At 41.0% G+C, this 27,618-nt stretch overlaps 1 protein-coding gene across 1 annotated transcript in view; it reads left to right on the plus strand.

The window, feature by feature from the left end:
• The first annotated feature begins 331 nt into the window (after positions 1-331).
• The window catches only part of LOC139415232 (nudix (nucleoside diphosphate linked moiety X)-type motif 14), a 98,131-nt gene continuing 70,844 nt past the window's right edge, over positions 332-27,618 (plus strand). The window contains exon 1 of the mRNA XM_071163161.1: positions 332-498. Coding sequence (XP_071019262.1) covers positions 418-498 — 81 coding nt within the window. The 5' untranslated portion in view covers positions 332-417. The remainder of the gene's footprint in view (positions 499-27,618) is intronic.

Below are 27,618 nucleotides of genomic sequence, written 5' to 3' on the forward strand. Positions count from 1 at the left end.
TGCACTTGCCAGGCGCGCGCGGCAAACATCCTGCATGCAAAGTGCGCGAATAACTTCTGTCGGCGGGAAAGGGACACCAGCCAACAATAGGTAGAGGCACCACTGTGCTAGTGAGTTTAATTTCTATTATACTATATGAAGCACTGCATATCGTTTTAATCCCACTCACTTGTCATTCAGTTGTCATGAAAATTATTATCTTTATTTTTATTACTTTGGTTTATGCAATATTCATCATCATCCAATTCGTTTTAATTAACCTGTTTTAATTTTGTGACATTAAAAAAAAAAGTATTTTATTTTTTATTTTGTCCTTACTAGGCATCCGTAGGCATTTGTCTTATTCTCCACTACGACCTGCGGTTTGTGCTTTCTGTTGTGGTGAGAAACACCGGTGGGCAGCTAGCAGTCTGAACTATGGAGCAGATAAATGATATCCAGGTCGTTCCGTGCACCAGCTCCAATTATCTAAAACCATTCAGGGTGCACTATAGCCAGGTGAGTCCAAATAGCCCACTCGCGTTATATCATCCAGCATGAATTGCGGACACCATGTATTTTTTATTGCTAGTTGCCCAACCCCCATTCATTTTGCAATTGCCTTGTTGTGCAGCATCAACGTCGTAACCTTCATAAAAAGATGGCACACCATATTTAAATGACCATACTTATCGACTTAACATCTTTATTAACTCTGCATCACCACTGCCACCAAATATTTACTAAAATCAATTGCATGAAATGTAAATATTCAAGCAAGTATAGTAGTTCGCTAACATATCAGTTGCTGTCTCATGTCGAGCACATGCTTTACATTAGGCTAGTTAGCTAGCTGGCTAACTTGCTGGAAATTGACAACCTGACCACTATAATATCTGAATTTCCCTTGTTGGTGATGGTTGTTGTAGGTTGAGTGGCACAGTAGCTCTGGTGCTAGTTGGGCAAGACCTTGAGATGTGTCAAACGGAGAGATGGCTAGCCTGGCTCGTCAACTAGCTAGCTTGTTGTGGGACTGAGGTCGGATGTTGATGCAGCATTTGGGTGCTATGCTGAACATGCAAATCTATTCAACTTCCAGTGATTGATTTGGATATAACCAGGAAACCCACAAGTCCACTTTTATGAATCGAACCCACCAGTATTTTATGGCCCACAAATTATGTTAAAATGTTGATCTCCCTAAATATTACATCTAAAGGGCAGCTACCTATGTAGCTACTGTAGTTAGCTAAATTCCCTCAGGTATTAAAATGAATGTGTGGGTATATTGATTCCACTAGTACCTGCTCTATTTGGGTAGCTAGCTACATCGTTTGGAAGATGGATTGGCTACACTTAAACGACCATGTGATGTTCAAGATGACTATCTTTGTGGTTGAGTGTGTGTTTATTGATTGGGCTATAGTTCTGGTCACAAGCAATTATGCATATTTAGTTACTTATAATTACCCTATTGGAACCAGATTTTGCATGGTTGCCATTCTTTACACTGGGCAGTTTCCACTCTGAATTGAAAGCTATACTCAGGTCAATGACATGTAGGCTTACAGTGTCTGGCCTCTAGCCTCTACTTTGACCTTTCTAAGAATGCTACATTTTTCTGCTGTGATTTCTTTGGCGGTGATTCCCTTTGGGGTGGGCAATGTTTCATCACATTCACTCAACCTTTTCTGAGATCAGAATCACCTTCATTTGCCAAGTACATTTACACACACCCTGAATTTTCTCTCCTGAGAATGTGCTGCTAGCATGCAATAGACAAAAGGTTTTGTAAAAAAAGAAACGTCCTCTCACTGTCAACTGCGTTTATTTTCAGCAAACTTGTGTAAATATTTGTATGAACATAAGATTCAACAACTGAGACATAAACTGAACAAGTTCCACAGACATGTGACTAACAGAAATTGAATAGAGTCCCTGAACAATGGGCGGTCAACATCCAAAGTAACAGTCAGTATCTGGTGTGGCCACCATCTGCATTAAGTACTGCAGTGCATCTCATGGACTGCACCAGATTTGCCAGTTCTTGCTGTGAGATGTTACCCCACTCTTCCACCAAGGCGACGGTGGGTTTGTGCCCATAGGCGACGTTGTTGCCGGTGATGTCTGGTGAGGACCTACATTACAACAGGCCTACAAGCCCTCAGTCCAGCCTCTCTCAGCCTATTGCGGACAGTCTGAGCACTGATGGAGGGATTGTGCATTCCTCGTGTAACTCAGGCAGTTGTTGTTGTCATCCTGTATCTGTCCCACAGGTGTGATGTTCGATGTACCGTTCCTGTGCAGGTGTTGTTACACGTGGTCTGCCACTGCGAGTACGATCATTATGATCAGCTGTCCATCCTGTCTCACTGTAGTGCTGTCTTAGGCATCTCACAGTACGGACATTGCAATTTATTGCCCTATCCTGTGCAGGTGTTGTTACACGTGGTCTGCCACTGCGAGTACGATCATTATGATCAGCTGTCCATCCTGTCTCACTGTAGTGCTGTCTTAGGCATCTCACAGTACGGACATTGCAATTTATTGCCCTGGCCACATCTACAGTTCTCATGCCTCCTTGCAGCATGCCTGAGGCACATTCATGCAGATGAGCAGGGACCCTGGGCATCTTTCTTTTGGTGTTTTTCAGAGTCAGTAGAAAGGCCTCTTTAGTGTCCTAAGTTTTCAGAACTGTGACCTTAATTGCCTACCGTCTGTGTCTTAACGACCATTCCACAGGCACATTGTTCATTAATTGTTTATGGTTCATTGAACAAGCATGGGAAACAGTGTTTAAACCCTTTACAACGAAGACTGTGAAATTATTTGAATTTTTACAAATTCTCTTTGAAAGACAGGGTCCTGAAAATGGGATGTTTATTTTTTGCTGAGTTTACAAACAAAATACAGACATCATACTGAATTACAATATCTGAAGTGTATGCTGATTACAGTGGGAATATAGGGGAAACACTGAATATTGTGCAGATTAGTATTTGAGGTCATTTTTGACAAGGTGCAGTAGTTGCTCAATGCAAAGTACCTTAAAGAACAATTCTGCCCACTTTTAACATTTGAGGTGTTATTATGAAATATTTAGTGATGTCATACACAGTTTGAGTAATTTGTATTTTATTGTCTATTGACTGTTTGGTGATGAGCAAAACTGTAAATTTCTTCTCTGTGACGTATTCAAGTAGGATCCCTGAGATGGTTCAGTTGGTATAGCATGGCGCTTGTAACCCCAGGGTTGTGGGTTCGATTCCCAAGGGGGACCAGTACGACAATGTATGCACTCACTACTATCTGGATAAGAGTGCCTGCAAATGCTGTAAATTACTAATCCAATACAATTATGGACAGTCATTTTCAACAAAACTACAGATGTGTCATATAGGATTCTGATCATATTGGAACTCCAAGCAAAATGTTGCTCAAGTTGTCCTTTTCTAATAACAACGGTAAATATTTTAAATAGATGCTCAAAAACCTATAGAACAGTAGTCACCAACCTTTTGAGTCAAGATTACTTTCTGAGTTGAAATGCAAGCCGAGATCGATCGCTCAGAATTTTTTTTTAAATTACTCAAACATAAGCCTATATGCAACATTAACCAATGAATAACAGCACTGTAGCAATGAGGTTTGTGCAGTAGGCAATAGGCCCAATATATTATCACCGCATATTGGAATTGCCTGAATTTCCCTGCCAATGCATTGTTCTTCACACCATTTTTTACAATTATATTTAAACGTTTGAGGTAGGCAATATGACCACACCGGTAATAGATCAGTTTAACATGTGAGGCACAGCTGAGGCACAGCTGAGTGAGCATACATTTAAATATACACTGCTCAAAAAAATAAAGGGAACACTTAAACAAGACAATGTAACTCCAAGTCAATCACACTTCTGTGAAATCAAACTGTCCACTTAGGAAGCAACACTGATTGACAATACATTTCACATGCTGTTGTGCAAATGGAATAGACAGGTGGAAATTATAGGCAATTAGCAAGACACCCCCAATAAAGGAGTGGTTCTACAGGTGATAACCACAGACCACTTCTCAGTTCCTATGCTTCCTGGTTGATGTTTTGGTCACTTTTGAATGCTGGCGGTGCTTTCAGTCTAGTGGTAGCATGAGACGGAGTCTACAACCCACACAAGTGGCTCAGGTAGTGCAGCTCATCCAGGATGGTACATCAATGCGAGCTGTGGCAAGAAGGTTTGCTGTGCCTGTCAGCGTAGTGTCCAGAGCATGGAGGCGCTACCAGGAGACAGGCCAGTACGTCAGGAGACGTGGAGGAGGCCGTAGGAGGGCAACAACCCAGCAGCAGGACCGCTACCTCCGCCTTTGTGCAAGGAATAGCAGGAGGAGCACTGCCAGAGACCTGCAAAATGACCTCCAGCAGGCCACAAATGTGCATGTGTCTGCTCAAACGGTCAGAAACAGACTATGAGGGTGGTATGAGGGCCCGACGTCCACAGGTGGGGGTTGTGCTTACAGCCCAAAACCATGCAGGATGTTTGGCATTTGCCAGAGAACACCAAGATTGGCAAATTCGCCACTGGTGCCCTGTGCTCTTCACAGATGAAAGCAGGTTCACACTGAGCACATGTGACAGACGTGACAGTCTGGAGACGCCGTGGAGAACGTTCTGCTGCCTGCAACATCCTCCAGCATGACCGGTTTGGCGGTGGGTCAGTCATGGTGTGGGGTGGCATTTCTTTGGGGGCCGCACAGCCCTCCATGTGCTCGCCAGAGGTAGCCTGACTGCCATTAGGTACCGAGATGAGATCCTCAGACCCCTTGTGAGACCATATGCTGGTGCGGTTGGCCCTGGGTTCCTCCTAATGCAAGACAATGCTAGACCTCATGTGGCTGTAGTGTGTCAGCAGTTCCTGCAAGAGGAAGGCATTGATGCTATAGACTGGCTCGCCCGTTCCCCAGACCTGAATCCAATTGAGCACATCTGAGACATCATGTCTCGCTCCATCCACCAACGCCACGTTGCACCACAGACTGTCCAGGAGTTGGCGGATGCTTTAGTCCAGGTCTGGGAGGAGATCCCTCAGGAGACCATCCGCCACCTCATCAGCAGCATGCCCAGGCGTTGTAGGGAGGTCATACAGGCACGCGGAGGCCAGGCCACACACACTACTGAGCCTCATTTTGATTTGTTTTAAGGACATTACATCAAAGTTGGATCAGCCTGTAGTGTTGTTTTCCACTTTAATTTTGAGTGTGACTCCAAATCCAGACCTCCATGGGTTGATAAATTTGATTTCCATTGATCATTTTTGTGTGATTTTGTTGTCGGCACATTCAACTATGTAAAGAAAAAAGTATTTAATAAGAATATTTCTTTCATTCAGATCTAGGATGTGTTATTTTAGTGTTCCCTTTATTTTTTTGAGCAGAGTATTACTGGGCTGATGGTGCCTACATATGATGGTCAGTCTCAGCGACGGGAGAGAGCACTGTCCCGCTCCCTTTCCTCTGCTGACACTGAACAAAAAGGGAAACGGTCTTCCAGCTGATTTTGAAACTCGAGTCGCACCGCATTATTCTTGCCTCATAAACAAATTCATGGTGTTACTCCTATGAACAAAGGAAGTTAAATATTTCTCGATATTCAAAAAGACCCAAGCTGCTAATAATAACGCAAGCCTATTGATACGCTTTCCTACTCATTCATTACAGCTGCAGTGTTGATTGTAGAGCGAGTGGAATTAGGAAAGACGCACATTTTTAATTGCATATGAAATGGTTGAATATGGTATTGACCGTGCCGAATAAGAACTTAAACACGAACTCACTCATAAAAACAACAGCTCTTTGCTGTGTTTGTTGACAGTCTCTCTCTAGTCATGGTTTTGAAATCTCGCAGTATCAACTTTGCTGTAGCTTTCTTTTATACCTGCTAAATTACTGCAGACACATTAATCTGAGCCATCCGATTAGCCAGTTGTAGGCCTATAGTGCACTTGGTTTGCTCTCCGAGAAGGCAGAGTTTGTACATTTTGTGGCGGCAGGTAGCCTAGTAGTTAGTGTTGGGCCAGTAACCGAAAGGTTGCTAGATCGAATCCCCGAGCTGACAAGGTAAAAATCAGTTTTTCTGCCACTGAGCAAGGCAGTTTTCTGTGGATGGAATTTATGTTTAAATGAATGATTAGAATATTCCACCCTGAAACTATATGATTGTATGTAATTGATTAGAATCATCAATGAAATACATTAGAATCATCATATTATTGTTAATGATGTGTGTAGTTTTAGTCAGAATTAGGGTAAAACAATATGTCTCTAAAGTGTCTTAAACACAGACTGTCTGAGCAAGATTCGGTGCCGACCTTGGCTGGGGGCCACAGAGATTTGGGAAAGGACAGGGAGTGCTTCTCACGGTCCCTAATCTTTGTCGGCTGGGTAGGACAGTGTGCGTAGGATACCTAATGTTTGTGTGTGAAAGTATGTGCGTAAGAAGCCTGAATAAAATGAATGGTTTTGTACAACAGACCAGCGCTCTCGTGTATAAACCTTTTTGACTATTTTAGCTGGGCCTCTGTCTGTTTCATTCGAACAGTATCTTACAAATTCTGGTTTGCAGACTGAGTAATGATAATTAAATTGGGTAATGAACCTTGAGAACATAATTCTCGTAACATTAAACCACTGTTCCTAGGCCGTCATTGTAAATAAGAATTTGTTCTTAACTGACTTGCCTAGTTAAATAAATAAAAACTTCAGACACCTGAAAGGGTTCAAAATGGGAACACTATCACGATCGACCGGTTGATGACCACTGCTATAGAACGATATTTATAGACAGCTTACTACAATATGTTCAAACTCCCATGATTCTATTCAGCAAAACCACTCCCACCAGCTATTGAGCCTTTTCCAAGTAGCCTATATTTCCATATTGAATTACTTGTAAACATCATACTACTTTTTTTTTTAGTTCCAAATACCTCTAGTGTTGGGTGGTTGCATGGACAGTCGCTGAGGCTTTATATTTCTGTTATCGGGGAACGCTTTATTTCAGATGCAGCAGGTTTAGCTACTTAGCTAGCAAGCATTGCTAAAGTTGCACCAAAGATACAGGCTGAGAGACCAGGATTCCGTAATGATTTGCCTGTAAATTTCATAATAAACGTTGTTCTTATAACAGGCCTACATGTTGTTTTGGACTGTAACACAGTCAATAAGATGGAACTCGGCTGTTATTGTTACAAGCACTATTATTTTGGATGTAGCAGTCGGGCTAGCTAGCGTACTAACTAAATACAGTAACTCTGTTATGGTTACCGTAGCTAGTTAGCATATAAATTCATTGTTTTTGTGTATTGCAGTTGATTGGTGATAATGACATGAATACATATTCAGCATGACATTTTTGCAAGCATTATAATATATTTACTAGGGCTGACCCCATTTAGTTGACTGGTCGATTGTTTGGGCCATAAGCTTTTGGTCGACCCAAGATTTCTTTAGTTGAGCAGTCGCATTTAAAATGTATGTTTTTATGGTGCACAAGACACCTGTCTGATTTGCCCCTGTCTCAGTGGACTAATCCATTGCGGATGGCACAGTTCACTCAGACGTGAAACTGAAATTTGTATATGGTTATATTATGTAATACAATGGTGCAACACTAATACATCTAGTGTTATTTTATAACAAATGTGATTTCTCCCGGGTTGGATACGGTCACAGTCCGCAGTTCTGAAACATGATCTAAAAGTGCGCCGTAGAATTGGCGCCTTCCCCTATTTTTATTATTTAAAAAAATAAAATAATTTTGTGTGTGAATTTTACCTCTTTTTCTCCCCAATTTCGTGGTATCCAATTGTTTTAGTATCTACTATCTTGTCTCATCGCTACAACTCCCATACGGACTCGGGAGAGATGGTTGAAAGTCATGCGTCCTCCGATACACAACCCAACCAAGCCGCACTGCTTCTTAACACAGTGCGCATCCAACCCGGAAGCCAGCCGCACCAATGTGTCGGAGGAAACACCGTGCACCTGGCAACCTTGGTTTGCGTGCACTGCGCCCGGCCCGCCACAGGAGTTGCCGGTGCGCGATGAGACAAGGACATCCCTACCGGCCAAGCCCTCCCTAACCCGGACGACGCTTGGCCAATTGTGCGTCGCCCCGTGGACCTCCCGGTCGCGGCCGGTTACGACAGAGCCTGGGCGCGAACCCAGAGTCTCTGATGGCACAGCTGGCGCTGCAGTAGCCTTTCCCTATGTTGCTATGTGAATAATAGCAACGTTAACCAGCATATTGGTATTGAGAACGATGCGGCGGAGGCAGCAGCAGAGATGAGGGAACAGCCCTTGCCGTAACCTAATTGTCAAAAGAAAATTAAGGAGAGGAAACCCCAACATAATTCCGTCTATACTCAATATCCAAACTGTTAAATGTTAAACACCTTAGCCAAGTACATTTCGACTCAGTTTTTCACATTTCCTGACATTTAATCCTAGTAAAAAAAAAACCTGTCTTAGGTCAGTTAGAATCACCACTTTATTTTAAGAATGTGAAATGTCGGGAGCACGTGATGCCGCGGAGCTGAGCAGACGTTGACAAACCGAGCTCTTCAAAGTTATTCTATTTTTACCTAAATAACAACGTTGAAACAATATTCTAACATCGGCTGATAAATTGTCAAGTACATAACTTCCCAAAGAGCCATGGACCTCCGACCGAGAGGCAAGAAGGACGACCAAAACGTTGTTGATTCCCAAGATAACGGTAACGCTACAGCTAGCAAGATTAGCATTAGCCCTCATAACTCAGAAGACAGTTCCAGACTGTTGCTCTCAGTAGCCTCTTGCGAGCCTGCCGACATGCTGGCTACTCTCCTCCGGGAAATTCAGGATGGTAACAAAGGTCTTACTTTAAAAATTGATAAATCGGCTGAACTCCATTCTTCCATTGACGAGCTGAAATCCTCCATGAATGATCTCCTTTTGACGACTGAGGCAGAGTTGCGCATTAGCACAGTTGAAGATATCATCGCTCGACATGACCAGGTCTTGATACAACTGTAAAAGGACAATGCCTACCTCAAAAACAAGGTAGATCAGATGGAGAACCAGAGTAGACGTAGTAATATCCGTGTGGTGGAATTGAAAGAGGACAGCGAGGGCCGTGACCCGGTCCGTTTCTTCACTCAATGGATCCCGGAGGTCCTAGGCATAATCAACTTCACCAAGCCGCTGGAAATCGAACGCGCCCACAGAACATCAGCGCCGAAACCCCGGCCAGATGAGCCCCCACGGGCCGTCCTGATCAGGTTCCTTCGTTTCCAAGACGGAGAGAGGATACTGCAACTCGCAAAAGAGCCAAAGGGGACATCACCATTGATGGAAAGAGGGTCAGCTTTTTCCCGGATATGAGCGCCTATCTCGCCAGACGTCGCAAGCAGTTCAGACCTGCCGCCAAAGCACTGAAGGAGAAGAACATCACAGGCTACCTCATCCACCCTGCGCGGATGAAAGTTCAGTACAAAGGCCGAAGCCATCTCTTCAACACACCGGGAGAAGTGCACACTTTTCTCAAAGAACTGAACAACGTCTGAGCCAGGACGGTCTTTCTGGGGGATAAAATGCAGTTTGTTTGTTTTCTCGGACTGAACTGCTGATATCTTCCGGTCACTAATTGATTTGTACATTTTCAACTAACCATATCTTTCCGGGGTGAATTCTATTACATTTACAGGAGAGTATATTTTGGTTGAATCCATATCCACTGGGCGAAGCAAATAAGTGGGCTTAGGCCCACTGCTTTCCCCCTCATTTATGTTAATCTTTCAGAAAAGAGACTCAAGCAGCCCTTACTGTGGGCAGTAAATATTCAGCCTTAAATATCTATTCACAACGTTTGTTTTCAACTTAGAGGTCGCAGGTTTTAGTTTACGCCAAGGTTTAGCTAGTAAAAGCAAGATGGAAAGCGAGCAGTAACGTATCTCTACAAGTGTATTCATGTTTGATTGTTGGGATTGTTGTTTTAGTCTCACAATCGGGGTGGGGTGGGTGGGATATTTTCTAATTTTTTTCTATGTTTATTGTTTCCTTCCTAAAGAGAGACACAGGTCACTTCTGTGTTCAAACCAAAGTTGAAACATTTCCTAATTATCTACATATGATAGATTTCCATTCAGTTAAATATTTTTAACCCAACCTATGCTTAATCCACTAAAATATGTCACATTCAACGTAAAAGGTCTTGGACCCTATTGAATATTTATGCTCCTAACTCCTAACTTCTCCTAACTTCGATGACCATATGTTTATTCAGAATGTCTTCCTTCAGGTCGCTCAAGCACCACCAGGATGGCTACTGGTTGGAGATTTTAATTTTTTGTTTAGATACAGTTCTTGATAGGTCCTCGGATAAACCTTAACTTCTTACCAAAGCCGGCATGCTCACCATGTCATTCATGAAAGATCTCAATTTACTAGACATCTGGAAACAGTTGCACCCACAGGATAGGGACTACTATTTTTATTCACACCCACACAAGACACACACTCATAGATAACTTTTTACTTTCGACACAACTGTTTCATAGTGTTAGATGTCGAGTATCTCCCCAGATTGCTTAGTGACCATTCTCCTCTGGTATTATCAATCTCCATTCCTACCAAGGTAAATGGAGCATATAGATGGAGACTAAATTCTACACTCCTAAAGCAACCTGAATTTTGTGCATTCATCAAAGAGCAGATCAATATTTTTACTTTGACAAACAAACCCTCCGCTCCTGACAGTTTCATTCTTTGGGACACAAAATGTCCTATACTAAAGGGCTGAAGAGAGAACACGGTGCGGAACTGAGTGCCCTTGAATCTGAAATCTCTGAGCTACAGAGAACCTACCAAAGAGGCCCGACTAAGATCTACAGGCTTTTGGTAAATAAAAAACTTAAATACAATATTCTGAACACATATCAAGCTGAGAGGGCCATCACTAAATCAAAACGGCGTTATTACGAGCTTGGAGAGAAAGCTCACAAAGTATTGGCATGGCAACTGAAAGCAGAGGAAAGTAAGAGGACAATTTATGCTATAGAAACTCTTACTAATGAGATCTTTTGACCCTACTGAAATGAATAATACTTTTAAGAAATACTATGAAGACCTCTACACTTCCCAATCAAGTGATGATCTATCAGAGATCGACTACTTTCTCTCCTGTCTCAACCTCCCATGCCTGTCAGGGGAAGACAGCGAGCGCCTGAGTGAACACTTCTCAGTTCCTGAATTGTTGGAGGCCATTAAATCCTTACCTTCTAATAAATCTCCTGGGGAGGATGGCTTCCCTCCAGAGTTCTATAAAGAATTTAGGGAGCTGTTGGTCCCCTACCTTATGGAGGTACTTAACTTCTTGGATATAGGGGGCGCTATTTTAATTTTTGGATGAAAAACATTCCCGTTTTAAACAAGATATTTTGTCACGAAAAGATGCTCGACTATGCATATAATTGACAGCTTTGGAAAGAAAACACTCTGATGTTTCCAAAACTGCAAAGATATTGTCTGTGAGTGTTACAGGAAAAAACCCAGATAAAAATCCAATCAGGAAGTGCTACATTTTTTTAAAATCGCCTCATGCCAATGACTCCTTATATGGCTGTGAAGAAGCTAGGAGTCAGCTTATGTTTTCCACGTTTTCCCCAAGGTGTCTGCAGCATTGTGACGTACTTGTAGGCATATCATTGGAAGATTGACCAGGTGGTCGCTTGGTGTCCTCCGTTGCAATTATTGCGTAATCTCCAGCTGCAGTATTTTTCCGTTTGTTTCTGATGAGAAGCCATCTGCCACCACTGATAGATTATTGAATAGATATGTGAAAAACACCTTGAGGATTGATTCTAAACAACGTTTGCCATGTTTCTGTCAATATTATGGAGTTAATTTGGAAAAATGTTTGGCGTTGTAAGTGTCTGCATTTTCCGGTATTTTTCTTAGCCAAACGTGAACAAAACGGAGCTATTTCGTCTACACAAATAATATTTTTGGAAAAAATGAACATTTGCTATCTAACTAAGAATCTCGTCATTGAAAACATCCGAAGTTCTTCAAAGTTAAATTATTTTATTTGATTGCTTTTCTTGTTTTTGTGAAAATGTTGCCTGCTGAATGCTAGGCTTAATGCTATGCTAGGCTATCAATACTCTTACACAAATGCTTGTGTAGCTTTGGTTGAAAAACATATTTTGAAAATCTGAGATGACAGTGTTGTTAACAAAAGGCTAAGCTTGTGTTTGAATATATTTATTTCATTTAATTTGCGATTTTCATGAATAGGAAACATTGCGTTATGGTAATGAGCTTGAGGCTATGATTACGCTCCCGGATACGGGATTGCTCGACACTAGAGGTTAAAGCCAGGGAAGACAACTGCTTTCCAGAGTCTTTCTCTCAAGCAGTGATTACTGTAATCCACAAGAAAGGGAAAACCCCACTAAAGTGCGCCTCCTATAGACCAATCTCTCTCCTTAACACAGATTGTCAACTGGTCACCAAGATGCTATCTAAGAGACTGGAGTCATGTCTTCCCCTGTTGGTCAACCCAGATCAGACTGGCTTCATAATTAATAGATTGTCTTACAATAATCTCAGAAGGTTCTTTTGATATAATTCACCTTGCTAACAAAAACAAAATACCTAGTGTCGCAGTCTCCCTCGACGCTGAAAAGGCCTTTTGATAGGGTTGAATGGCCATACCTCTTTCGCGTCTTGGAATAGTTTGTTTTAGGTACCGTGTTTTGTAAATTTGATAATCACTACAAATCTCCTAAAGCTAGGATTGCTACCAATGGGATTACTTCCTCCTCTTTCCCTCTTTATAGGGGGAACAGACAAGGTTGTCCAATTTAGCCCCCACCTCTTTGCCCTCGCTATTGACATGCATGGCTTTGAGGTGGGCCCCCATACCCATAAATTATCACCCTTTGCGGACGACCTTATCTTATTTCTGACAAACCCAGAACACTCCCTCTCTCACTTGCAGATCCTACTACAGTGTTATAGTTCTTTATCTGGATATAAGGTACATTTTGATAAAAGCGAAATCTTACCGTTGTCGGTCTTTGACCATCATACCATCAAGCACAAGTTTCCTTTTAGATGGTCGCCTATGCGCTTCACATATTTGGGCATAATGGTGGATGGTAATCTGAACAACCTCTATAAACTCAATCTGGTCAGTTTGTTGCAAAAGGTGGAGAGTGAGCTTTGTAAATGGATGAACTTACCTCTCACTCTACTGGGTAGAATCAATGTAATTAAAATGAATGTCCTGCCCAGATTTCTATATCTGTTTCAATCTCTCCCTATCAGTGTTCCCGCAGCATTTTTTTCCTCTCTTGACAAGTTGACCAGACGGTTTATCTGGCACGGCAAAACCCCTAGGGTTGGCCTGGATAAACTGACCCTTGATTACAGTCAAGGGGGCTTAAACCTCCCCAATTTTAGAATGTATTACTGGGCTGCACAGTCTAGGTTTCTGGCTCAGAGGTTTGACAATGGTCCATCTCCCTCATGGTTGAACATTGAAAGCTTGAGGTAAATGATGACACTGGGGCAGAATTGTTTTACAAATGGGACAGAAAATCTATAAAAACCATCACCGACAACCCTTTAATCATACATTCTGTCCTGGCATGGTGCGAGCTGTTCAGACGAGGGGGATTCCTTTCCCCTAAAACCCCTTTATGGAACAATAGATTGATTCCTATGTTTTTCCAGAATAGTAACTTTAGACCATGATCTGATAAGGGGATCACTCTTCTGGAACATTGTTACAAGGAGGGAGTTCTTATGTCTTTTGATCAGCTGAAATAGAAATACCACTTGCCTAACAGGGACTTCTTTAGCTACCTACAACTACGAAACTTTATTAGGGTGACTCTCAAGGGACAATGGAACCTACCTAAGATGTCACCTATTGAACTCTGCCACGCAGACCAACCACTGTTCAAGACCATTTCCCGTGTATACGATGCTCTTATGTCAGGACTAACACTGCCTGGGCTAGATAAACCCAGACTTAGATGGGGAAAAATATCTGGGTATTGATCTTGATGAGGATCTATGGAGTGACCTATGCAGGGATGGTGTTACATCCACATTGAACTCCAGATACAGACTGATCCAGTTTAATTTCCTCCATCAGCTCTATATCACCCCATCTAAACTGCACAAGTTCAACCCAGATATCTCCTTTCTATGTTTTAGATGTGGCTCAGATGAAGGAACATTCCTCCATTCCACTTGGCAGTGTTCAAAACTACATGGTTTCTGGCAGGTGGTATGCGATACCATATCCTCAATTCACGGGGTTGCATTCACTTTAGACCCGGAGGTCTGTCTACTGGGCAACTTTACTAACACCAATCTTAGGCAAAGCCATACTATAAAGCTAACAGAAATATTGCTAGCGATTGCCAATAAATGTATTGCCTTGAAATGGAAATTGGATTCTTCCCTGCCAGTTGCAATGTGGCTATCAGAAGTTATTAGTTGTAATCCCTTTGGAGAAAATCACTTACTGCTTGAGGAATAAGTTAAAGACATTTTACAGAATTTGGCAACCTTTTTTATTGACTATATGGAGAATCTCCCCCCACATCTCATTGATTGAATCTCTATATAATCCTCACATAATGTTTCACACGTAATGTATAATATGTACCCTATGGCAGGTGATCCAATGTCTCATTATTTTTTTCTTATTGTATGTTTGTATATATTTTTGTTATACTCGTCAGAATAATAGAGTGATTTATTTCAGCTTTTATTTCTTTCATCACATTCCCAGTGAGTCAGAAGTTTACATACTAATTGAGTGTATTTGGTAGCATTGCATTTGAATGGGTTAACTTGGGTCAAATGATTCGGGTAGCCTTCCACAAACTTCCCACTATAAGTTTGGTGAATTTTGGCCCATTCCTCCTGACAACGCTGATGTAACTGAGTCAGGGTTGTAGGCCTCCTTGCTCGCTCACGCTTTTTCAGTTCTGCCCACAACTGTTCTATGAGATTGAGGTCGGGGCTTTATGGTCATTCCAATACCTTGACTTTGTTCTTAAGCCATTTTGCCACAACTTTGGAAGTATGCTTGATGTCTTGAGATGTTGCTTCAATATATCCACATTTTCCTACCTCATGATGCCATCTATTTTGTGAAGTGCACAAGTCCCTCCTGCAGCAAAGCACCCCACAACATGATGCTGCCACCCCCTTGCTTCACGGTTGGGATAGTGTTCTTCAGCTTGCAAGCCTCCCCCTTTTCCCTCCAAACATAATGATGGTCATTATGTCTAAACAGTTCTATTTTTGTTTCATCAGTCCAGAGGACATTTCTCAAAGTATGATTTTTTTTTCTCCCCATGTGCAGTTGCAAACCGTAGTCTGTCTGTTTTTATGGCGGTTTTGGAGCAGTTGCTGCTTCATTGCTGAGCGGCCTTTCAGGTTATGTTGATATAGGACTCGTTTTACTGTGGATATAGATACTTCTGTACCTGTTCCCTCCAGGATCTTCACAAGGTCCTTTGCTGCTGTTCTGGGATTGATTTGCACTTTTTGCACAAAAGTATGTTCATCGCTAGGAGACAAAGTGTCTCCTTCCTGAGCGGTATGACGGCTATGTGGTCCCATGGTGTTTATACTTGCGTACTGTTGTTTGTACAGATGAATGTGGTACCTTCAGGCATTTTGAAATTGCTCCCAATGATGAGCCAGGCTTGTGGAGGTCTACAATTTATTTTCTGAGGTTTTGGCAGATCTTTTGATTTTCCCATGATGTCAAGCAAAGAGGCACTGAGTTTGAAGGTAGGCTTTGAAAGACATCCACAGGTACACCTTCAATTTATTCAAATTATGTCAATTAGCTTATCAGAAGCTTTTAAATCTATGACATAATTTTCTGGAATTCTCCAGGCTGTTTAAAAGCACAGTCAACATATTGTATTGCCAGTGTAACAGTATAGCTTCTGTCCATCTCCTCGCTCCTACCTGGGCTCGAACCAGGAACACATCGACAACAGCCACCCTCGAAGCAGCGTTACCCATGCAGTGCAAGGGGAACAACCACTCCAGGTCTCAGAGCGAGTGGCGTTTTGAAACGCTATTAGCGCACACCCCGCAAACTAGCTAGCCATTTCATGTCGATTACACCAGCCTAATCTCGGGAGTTGATAGGCTTGAAGTCATAAACAGCTCAATGCTTGACGCATAGCGAAGAGCTGCTGGCAAAACGCACAAAAGTGCTGTTTGAATGAATGCTTACGAGCCTGCTGGTGCCTGCCATTGCTCAGACTGCTCTATCAAATCATAGACTTAATTCTAACATAATAACACACAGAAATACGAGCTTTAGGTCATTTAACATGATCAAATCCGGAAACCATCATCTCGAAAATAAGACACGGAACCGTTCCGTATTTTATCTAACGGGTGGCATCCATTAGTCTAAATATTCCTGTTACATTGCACAACCTTCAATGTTATGTCATAATTATGTAAAATTCTGGAAAATTAGTTTGCAATGAGCCAGGCAGCCCAAACTGTTGCATATACCCTGACACAATTTCACCTGGTTAGTATTGCCTGCTAACCTGGATTTCTTTTAGCTAAATATGCAGGTTTAAAAATATATACTTCTGTGTATTGATTTTAAGAAAGGCATTGATGTTTATGGTTAGGTACACATTGGAGCAACGACAGTCCTTTTTCACGAATACGCACCTCATCGATTGTATGCAACGCAGGACACAAAGTAATATAAATAATATAAATAATTAAGTAATATCATCAACCATGTGTAGTTAACTAGTGATAAATAGTTAATTAATTAACTAGAAGTTTAATGCTAGCTAGCAACTTACCTTGGCTTACTGCATTCACATAACAGGCAGGCTCCTCGTGGAGTGCAATGTAATCAGGTGGTTAGAGCATTGGATTAGTTAACTGTAAGGTTGCAAGATTAAATCCCCGAGCTGACAAGGTACAAATCTGTCGTTCTGCCCCTGAAAAGGGCAGTTAACCCACCATTCCTAGGCCGTCATTGAAAATAAGAACGTGTTCTTAACTGACTTGACTAGTTAAATAACGGTGTACATTTTAAAATATATATATTTTTTAATTCGGCCAAATCGGTGTGCAAAAATACAGATTTCCGATTGTTATGAAAACTTGAAATCTGCTCTAATTAATCGGCCATTCCGATAAATCGGTCGACCTCGAGGCATGATCAAAGTAGATGTCCTAACAGACTTGCCAAAACTATAGTTTGTTAACAAGAAATTTGGAGTGGTTGAAAAAACAAGTTTTAATGACTCCAACCTAAGTGTATGTAAACTTCCGACTTCAACTGTACGTAGGGCCTTATGAAATCCATTTGATTTAGATTCCCCCCCCCCAAAAAATATTTTTTTCCTGATTTCTGTGTTTTACAATTTACGCTAATTTTATCATCAGAAAGTGTGTCTAATAATGTGAATGAATAAACCTCAACAATTTAATAAGAGAAAACAGGTCAATTTGTAATGATGCAACACATTGCACTTTTTTTTTTTATCAAGGCGAGTGCTTCAATAAAGTTCTAAGTACTTCATTATAAATGGGGGGAAAAAAGTAATGCAACAATGCAGCAAACTTATCTGTTTCCAGCTGGCTGAGGATGTTAGTGACTGCCTGGGATGATTACTTTTCTGCCAACAAAAACTCTACAGATGAACATGCCCTAGATGGTACTTCACTGCCTCAAACCAGCTATTCCATCTGGAGATCACTGCTTCAGGAGGAGCCTTGGCCTGCACAAACTTGTTCATAATGAGGAAGCTCACCCATCTTCTCTTTCTGGCAGGCTTCTTGAAGAAGACAGATCTCATCCATGTCACAAGGGATGCAACTTCAGAGAAGTATTTGTAGTGCTGCCGTTTCTCACCCACCAGATTGACATGGCAGAGACGGGTTACATGGACACTGTTGGGCATCACTCCTTTCAGAACCTCCTTGTATGTCTTCAGGCAGTGGGAGGCATTATCTGTGACCAATGCCCAGGCATCATTCAGGTTCAGATCGTTGCTGTGGAGGGAGGCTAGTATAGCTTGGGAAAACGTTAAGTAGTTGCATCTGTCCATGAAAATGACATCCACCAGAAAGTACTGGTTTTCAACACCTGCGATGAAAGATAAGGAAACTTTGATTATGTATTAACCTAAAATAATATTGTGACAAGTGTAATGACAATTTCAAGTGTAAACACAATACAGATACAGCGATAGTTAGCTAGATGGAGAGGCAGACAGCTGCTGACATTATGCATCGCTATATTTCACCACGATAGCTCATCGTTTGGAATATCACAATTTGCATGTGGACAATTCACATTTCAGATTGTAAATGTAGGCTATTGCAATGGTATATTAATAGGCTCTTAAATGAACTCACCAATGACGATGTTTAGAACGCTGCAATCCCTTGCATCTGTCTCATCAACAACCACCACAAACGTCTTCCCACGGATCTTTTGTAGAACGGCAGTCATGTTAGTCGAACACACGGGGCAGGTGAGTTTGATAGCGGCTGCTCTCATTTTCGGGCAACGCTCCTTCCTGTTTGCAATGCTTCACTAGAAACGGCCGTAGCTTTCTTTAGTTTTTCTAAGGGGATGTCAGGGGCGCACAGACACAAAGTCCTGAATAAGTTCTCGTCTTGAATCTGCTGATCTCTTGCACCAGTAATGGTCATTTTCAAGAGGCATGCTCTGGCTAACACGGTGCTTTTGTTCGTCACATGGGCTTTAGACTTTGGTCATCACACATATTGTTACGAGTCCAATCAATAGTATGTTGACAGAATTTGCAAAAGAGCTTATCGCCTGACTCAATAGTCCTTTGGGTATCGCTCTGCTCTGAATTTATGGGTTAGGGTCCAATTTTTTCGCTTTTTTGAGAACTTTGCTGTCTCAGAAGGCCTCTTCAACATGTTTCTCAGTGACGGCCAAGTTGTGAGGTGACGTAAGGGTCACATACGACCGACCTCTCCTCTCAAAACACCCCAGTCGAAAACGGAATGATTTCCCTAGGCCTATTCATCTGTAATTTTACAATTTCTAAAATCATTTAGGTTACTGCAATTAGGCCTACTTTTTATTTATTTTATTTTTTACAATTCTGCAATATTACATGTTCTACAGTTGACTCTATTTTATTAGCAAATTCCGGAATTCCGTCCGCGTACTCCGCATCGTGGAAATCCATAGTGCCCAATGTACAGTACCAGTCAAAAGTGTGGACACACCTACTCATTAAAGGGTTTTTCTTTCTTTATTCTTACTATTTTCTACATTGTAGAATAATAGTGAAGATATCAACACTATGAAATAATACATATGGAATTGTGTAGTAACCAAAAGAGTTAAAACAAATCAAAATAGATTTTAGATTCTTCAAAGTAACCACCCTTTGCCTTGATAACCGCTTTGCACACTCTTGGCATTCTCTCAACCAGCTTCATGAGTTAGTCACCTGGAATGCATTTTCAACAATCTTGAAGGAGTTCCCACATGCTGTGCACTTGTTGGCTGTCACGCCGCTGTCCAACTCGTCCCAAACCATCTCAATTGGGTTGAGGTCGGGTAATTGTGGAGGCCAGGTCATCTGATGCGGCACTCCATCACTCTCCTTCTTGATCAAATAGCCCTTACACAGCCTGGATGTATGTTTTTGGTCATTGTCCTGTTGAAAAACAATTGATAGTCCCACTAAGTGCAAACCAGTTGGGATGGTGTAATGCTGTGGTAGCCATGCTGGTTAAGTGTGCCTTGAATTCTAAATAAATCACCAACAGTGTCAACAGCAAAGCACCATCACACCACCTCCTCCATACTTCACGGTGGGAACCACACATGCGGAGATCATCCCTTCACCTACTCTGCATTTCACAAAGACACAGCGGTTGGAACCAAAAATCAAACATTTGTACTCATCAGACCAAAGGACAGATTTCTACCAGTCTAATGTCCATTGCTAGTGTTTCTTGGTCAAAGCAAGTCTTATTAGTGTCCTTTAGTAGTGGTTTCTTTGCAGCAATTAAAAAATGAAGGCCTGGTTCACGCAGTCTCTTCTGAACAGTTGATGTTGAGATGTATCTGTTACTTGAACGCTGAAGCATTTTTTTGGGGCTGCAATCTGAGGTGCAGTTAATTGCCGATGTCTGATGCTGGAAACTTTAATAAACTTATCCTCTGCAGCAGAGGTATCTCTGGGCCTTTCTTTCCTGTGGCAGTCCCAATTAGAGCCAGTTTCATCATAGTGCTTGATGGTTTTTGCGACTGCACTTGAAGAAACTTTAGAAGTTCTTGAACTGTTCCGGATTGACTGACCTTCATTTCATGAGGTAAAGATGGACTGTCGTTTCTCTTAGCTTATTTTTTTGCTGTTCTTGCCATAATGTGGACTTAGCCCTATTTGGTAAAAGACCAACTTCTATATACAACCCCTACCATGTCACAACACAACTGGTTGGCTGAAACTCATTAAGAAGGAAAGAAGTTCCACAAATGAACTGTTAACAAGGCACACCTGTTAATTGAAATGCATTCCAGATGACTACCTCATGAAGCTGGTTTAGAGAATGCCAAGAGTGTGCAAAGCTGTCAAGGCAAAGGGTGGCTACTTTGGAGAATCAAATATAAATTAATTTGGATTTAACATGTTTTTGGCAACAGAATGTTGACGGCAAAATCTCCCTAAATTTTGTGACCACGTTTTCCAAAAAACTCAATTAAGATTCAAAGATGTCTGCAGAAAGAATGGGGTGTCAGCTAGGATACATTTAATGTGAAATATTACACCTAGAGTTTGAAGAAAATCTATTTTGGTTATTGAACTACAGTAAATTAAGTGGATTAACACCAGGTAATAGAATGACATCATGGGTCCCTGATCTCTACTATATAGAAATGCATAATTATTGTCATGATGCATCCTTACTAGGTACGCAAAGGTAGAAAAATGCATGTTGGGTATTATTCTACACACTGGCTATTATTCTAATGAGCTCCGCCCCAAACAATACCACATTTTGTTGAACCGGACCAAATTTGTACCAATCATTTACTTCTATGTTTCACAAATTTGGACAGCACAGTATAGTCCTGTAAAGTACAGTATTTTCAGTACAATACATTCAACGCTGTACTCTAGTCTGCTATTCTAAACTCTACAGTGTTGTACGGACATATCTCTACTTTTCTATACTGTGCTCCACTGTCATGTCCTAACTTGTGAAAGAGACTTTCAACTAGGCCTACTTTTCAACATCCATGGACGTCCCGTGTTGGTCGATGGTGAGGGGGCTGGCTACAGTAAATGGAAAGAGGGGGCTCATGGGAGAGAACGTTTGCCACCACACAGCCGAAAGCAAATGAGCTGAACATAACAGTATTCCAGTGGAAGGGAGGACAGTAGCTGGTGACCCAAACCAATTTATCAGTAAAAACACAAGGTCTATAACTGATTGGTAGGTCTAACTTGTTACTATATTTTCAAAATGTTGTTCACAGAAGTGTCTTAAAGATATGTGGGTTTTTGGTAACAATGACGACACTAGGCTATATTTCTTAAACGTACACAAAGCAAAACATGCCCACTGGAGCTGCTTCTTGTTTTTAGCTGATATGAGTGGAACCTGTTATGGTCATCTGCTGCAATAGCCCATCTGTGACAAGGACAAGTTGTGCGTTCTGAGATGCCGTTCTGCACACCACTGTTGGGCTGCTGCTGACTGGATGTTTTTTGTTTGTCGCACCATTCTCGGTGCGTGAAAAGCACAGGAGGCCGGCCATTTCTGAGATACTGGAACCGGCGTGACTGGCACCGACGATCATAACACCCTCAAAGTCACTTAGGTCACTCGCTTTGCCCACTCGTTTTGCCCACTCGTTTTGCCCAATGTTCAATCGAACAGTAAATTAATGCCTTGATGCCTGTCTGCCTGCTTTATATAGCAAGCCACTGCCATGTGATTCACTTTCTGTAGGAGCGAACCATTTTTGTGAACTGGCCACAAATTTCCTAAAGATTAATTTAACACCAAATTTGATGTGCTCCTATAAACTTCATGTTAGTGCTCATGGAGATTTTTTACATGGAAATGAGCCTTGGCTACAACTGCAACGTTTGTTTAACATTGAATTTAACTACACATGGTTGATATTACTAGGTTAACTAGCTTGCTCCGCATAGCATATAATCAATGCGGTGCCTGTTTAATTTATCATCGAATCACAGCCTACTTCAACCAAACGGGTGACGCTTTAACAATAGCGCATTTGTGAAAAATTTACCTAACCATAAACATCAATGCCTTTTCTTAATCTATACACAAGTATATATTTTTAAACCTGCATATTTAGTTAAGAAATTCATGTTAGCAGGCAATATTAACTAGGGAAATTGTGTCACTTCTCTTGCGTTCAGTGCAAGCAGAGTCTGGGTATATGCAACAGTTTGGACCGCCTGGCTCGTTGCGAACTGTGAGCTAATTTGCCAGAATGTTACTTAAGACATAACATTGCAGGTTGTGCAATGTAACAGCAATATTTAGACTTAAGGTTGCCACCTGTTCTATAAAATATGGAACGGTTCCGTATTTCACTGAAATATTGAAACGTTTTTTTCGAAATGATAGTTTCCGGATTTGACCATATTGACGACCAAAGGCTCGTATTTCTGTGTTTATTATAATTAAGTTTGATTTGATAGAGCAGTCTGACTGAGCGGTGGTAGGCAGCAGCAGACTCATAGCATTCATTCAAACAGCACTTTACTGCATTTTGCCAGCAGCTCTTAGCAATGCTTGACACAGCACTGTTTATGACTTCAAGCCTATCAACTCCCGAGATTAGGCTGGCAATACTAAAGTGCCTATAAGAACATCCAATTGTCAAAGGTATATGAAATACAAATGGTATAGAGAGAAATAGTCGATGCGTCATAATTCCTATAATAACTACAACCTAAAACTTCTTAACTGGGAATATTGAATAACTGGGAATATTGAACCACCAGCTTTCACATGTTCTAATCAAAACGTTGGCTTTTTTTACATGGCACATATTGCACTTTTACTTAATTCTCCAGCACGGTTTTGCATTATTTAAACCAAATTGAACATGTTTCATTATTTATTTGATACTAAATAGATGTATTTATGTATTATTTTAAAATAAGTGTTCATTGTGCATTCATTGTTGTAATTGTCATTATTACAAATGTGTGTGTGAAATCGGTATCGGCTTTTTTTGGTCCTCCAATAATTGTTATCGGTGTTGAAAAATCATATTCGGTTGACCTCTAATTACAATTACACCACGTGTCGTTAATAATGAAACATACACCCCCGCCCTTCTTCCCGGAGAGATTTTTATTCCTGTTGGTACGATGAATTGAGAATCCAGATGGCTGGACCGACTCCGACAGTATAACAATCCCTGATATCTCTCTGGAAAGAAACCATTGCCCTGATCTCGTCAACTTTGTTATTCAGGGACTGAACATTTAGCAAGTAATATATTTGGAAGCGGTGGGTGGTGTGCGCGCCTCCTAAGTCTGACCAGAAGACCGCTCCGAATCCCTCTTCTCCGCCGGTGTTGTTTTGGGTCTGCCTCTGGAATCAGTTCAATTGCCCTGGGTGGCGCGAACAAAGCATCCGCTTCGGGAATGTCGTATTCCTGGTCGTAATGCTGTTATGTTGGCAGATTATGCAATAGTCATGTAAACACCTTAGTCTGCTTATCTTAATCATGTAAGATTAAAGTAAGCATACACCGATTTAAGACCCCTGTTTTCAAATCTTTCAAATTATTTGGACATGTAAGCAAGCACCTTAATTTGATCTGCATGATGTAGCACTTGCTGAGCAAGCCTCCCTCTTTAGTGTGAGTGATGTGAGAGTTCGGAAACAACTGAATCTATGCCTCTTAGAAATAGTTTTCACATACAAACTGTATATGTCCAAACAAATATGCTTCCCAAAAATAACATGGTTGCTGTGGCATAACATATTTATTTTGATTGCCGATTTTCTGCAGTTATCAGAGTGCCATCAGGTAGCCTGATTTTCAGATGTGTGCATGTAAACAGGATTATTAGGCCTGAAGTGTTATATTAATCTGACTATTCACAATAATCGCATTAGTGTGTGCATGTAACCATACTCATTGTCCTGTTGGAATGTAAATCAGTCGTTTGCACTCTGAAGGAGGTTCTCATCAAGGATTTGCCTGTATTTGGCTCCATTAATTTCCCCCTATATCTATACCAGTCTCCCAGTCCCTGCCACTGAAAAGCATCCCCATAGCATAATTTTGCCACCACCATGCTTTATGGTAGGGATGGTGTTAACCAGGCACAGCTCACCACCTGTCTGTCTCCAGACAAAAGTGCTTTGCATTCAGGCCAAAGAGTGAAATCAGTTGAGTTGGACAGTATCCAGATTTTAATACGGTCATACAGTTTCTGTACCATACCAGGGTATATTGTATTGACGAATGTGTGCACAAGGGGTGTTATTACATATTTGTATTTTTTTACGCACAAAGAAATTTAGACAACAGGGTCTTGATCCTGGAGGGGTTTAATGTCTTTGCTGTAACCAAAAAGCTTGATCTTGCCATCTAGCCCCTTAGCCAACAAGTTAGCTAACCAAATGCATAGCTGGAGCCCTAAACTGGATAATCATTTATTTGACATCTTAGATTTCTTATAGTTATACTTAATGTATAGTTAGTTATAAGCAGTGGTGTAGCACTGCACAAAATAATATTTTTAAACGGTATTGATAATAATACCGTCGGTATTTCGAAATAAGCTGATATACAGTATGTCGCCCAAGCCTACTCATCAGACCACATAATATTTTTCTTTATTCTCTGAGTCTTTCACGTGCCATTTTTGCAAACTCCAGCTGTGCTGTCATGCACCTTTTTTTTTCTTCTCAGGAGTGGCTTCTGTCTGGCCACTCCCAGAAAGGCCAGATTGGTGAAGTGCTATAGAGACTGTTGACCTTCTGGCATGTTCTCCCGTCTCAGCCAATGAGTTCTGTCATTGAGTTTTTGGTCACCTCCCTGATCAATGTCCTTCTTGCCTGGTTGCTCAGTTTGGTCGGACAGCCAGCTCTAGGCAAAGTCTGGTTAGTTCCATATTTTTTTCAATTTCCCAATTATGGAGACCACTGTGCTCTTGGAGAAACACTGTAAAAATAGTTTTTTTTTTTTTTACCCTTTCCCAGAATGTATACCTCATCTCTATCTCTGAGATCTACGGACAGTTCCTTGGACTTAATAGTATAGTTTCAGCTTTGACACGCACTGTCAACTGTGGGACCTTTATATAGACAGGTGTTTCTTTCTAAATAATTTCCAAACAACTGAATTGGACACAGGTGGACTTCAATCCACAAGGATGATCGAAATCAAAGTCCCCTCCATTAATTCACGTGTTCTGGAGCTTGATTGCTGCTGGAGTGCAGGAAATTGTTCCCACTAAACAAATGTTCCCTTTGGCTATGGGGTCAAGGGTGAGAGTTGGGGCCAGGTCAGGGGTCATGGACATGGCATATTATTTAGTAGTTTACGAGTGGGTGCAATCTGCTATTTGGACAAAGATGTGTCCTTAAGTGGCTAGCCAAATAGCATTGCACTTCTGTTGTCATCTGATGAAAATTAAGCTATTTTCTGCTGTGTCTGTTTCACTAATGTATTTTTTTGTGAAGGAATACTATAGTTGCACCCCCGCTGACCACTCTATTGAAAAACAACAACTTGACTTTCAATATAAAACTCAGGTGAAATGTTTTTTATTTTTTTGATGGTCTGTTTTGAAAATGCAGATTTCTGAACTCTAACATGACCCCTGAATATATTTGCCATTTATATCTATACGCCTAATTGGGAAATAATTCTGTAATCTTCTATAATGGTATTTGAATGTTTGGTTTGTTAAATGTGATAAGCCTTGTGTAATGTCCATTTTTATAGTTTACTTCGCTACTTGAGTGATCTCTCTCGCTCTCGCTCTTGCTCGCTCTCTCGCTCTACGATGCTGTTTTCACTTTGCTTATTAATATAAATCCACTAGTGTTCTATAATTGCACATAGTTTTGTGTTTCTTACATCTGCAAATATCTAGTTTGTCTTTAATTTGCAAGTTGGGCCTAAATCCTGTTAGCTCCTAATTATTAGCTGCTAATCGCTAGCTAGTACATGTACTGAGTCAGAGCAAATGTATTCAGCTATACAGTCTGATAAAACCAGTGATGGTGTAGACTTAAATCAGCATGTTTGTGCAACATAATCTTCTAAATCAAAGAGGAATAGTGAAAAAAATATGTTGGCTACATGAAGTAGCTAAGAGAACATTCAATGTAGCCAGATTATAAGGTCACCTAGGAAACAATTAGTTCCTACTGTCACTACCTTCTCTGGCAACTATAAAATTAGAACAATAATTCTATTTACATGATTCCAACAGTTCAGCCAAGTGTTTTGCTCTAAAGTGCAAGTGAAATTGCAATTGCAAAATTTGGTTAAAAATAAGGCCTAGATTGTTTGAAAACGCAGACATCTTTTTTTGGTTGAACTTGAATTGAAAAGTAAAAAACAATCCAAATGAGACCAATTGAAATCACTTAGAAATGTATCTGTTGCCACCCTAGGGTTACGCGCACTATCCATTGTACAGGATGCGAACAGGTGACTGACTTTTCAGACTGACTGTCTTCCTCAAAGTGACCTGACCATTTCTCTTAGCTCCTATTTATAGCCTAGTGGCCCATTGGCACAACAATGTAAAACAATTATATGTTTTTAAAGGAAAATTATAACACAATAAGGTAGTGTCTTGTTAATCAATAGCCCATGCTAAGGAAACGCATTGAACTTCAGCTTTTTTTTGTACATGTAAACTTAATCGAAAAAGTACATTTTGTACACTACATCATCATGCACTGAAAAACTCAGTTTGGTGGAAACACCACTGGTGGGAAACTGCATATTTTCTCTGGATTTTTGAATATTTGCATTAACATCTGTCGCCAATTGGATGGAAACCTAGCTACTGTAATAGTTCCATTAAAATTGGCAAAAATTGCTTTAAAAAAACCTTTCACAAGCAAGATTATTTTCTAGGACTGTCTGGGAGTGGTCTGAATGGGGAGGGTCCAACTGAACTAATGGTTATTGGCAGAGAGGTTAGTAACTCCCTTTGCGATTGGTCTATTAACCAATTTACCACATGGTGTTGTCACCATTGAAAGGCAAAACTCCCGCCCATGCAAACCTGCTGATCAGAAGTCCTGTGTAGATTGTATTTTCAACCAGCAACTATCAGGAAATAACACGGATCAACATTTTTCACACTTTTCACACACTCTGTTATACAAAACACAGGAAAACTTGAATTTTGACTGCACTGGGCCTGTAAGACTCCATAATGTTTAATCTGAAGGTGCTACAAAGCAAAAATTGGTGTCATATGAGTAGTATTTTTTTTTTTTATGCACCACACCTTTGGAACTCCCTTCCTCACAATCTCAGAGCTGTTCA

This window comes from Oncorhynchus clarkii, chromosome 8 (genome assembly GCF_045791955.1).
Source record: "Oncorhynchus clarkii lewisi isolate Uvic-CL-2024 chromosome 8, UVic_Ocla_1.0, whole genome shotgun sequence".
NCBI classification, from domain to species: Eukaryota; Metazoa; Chordata; class Actinopteri; order Salmoniformes; family Salmonidae; genus Oncorhynchus; species Oncorhynchus clarkii.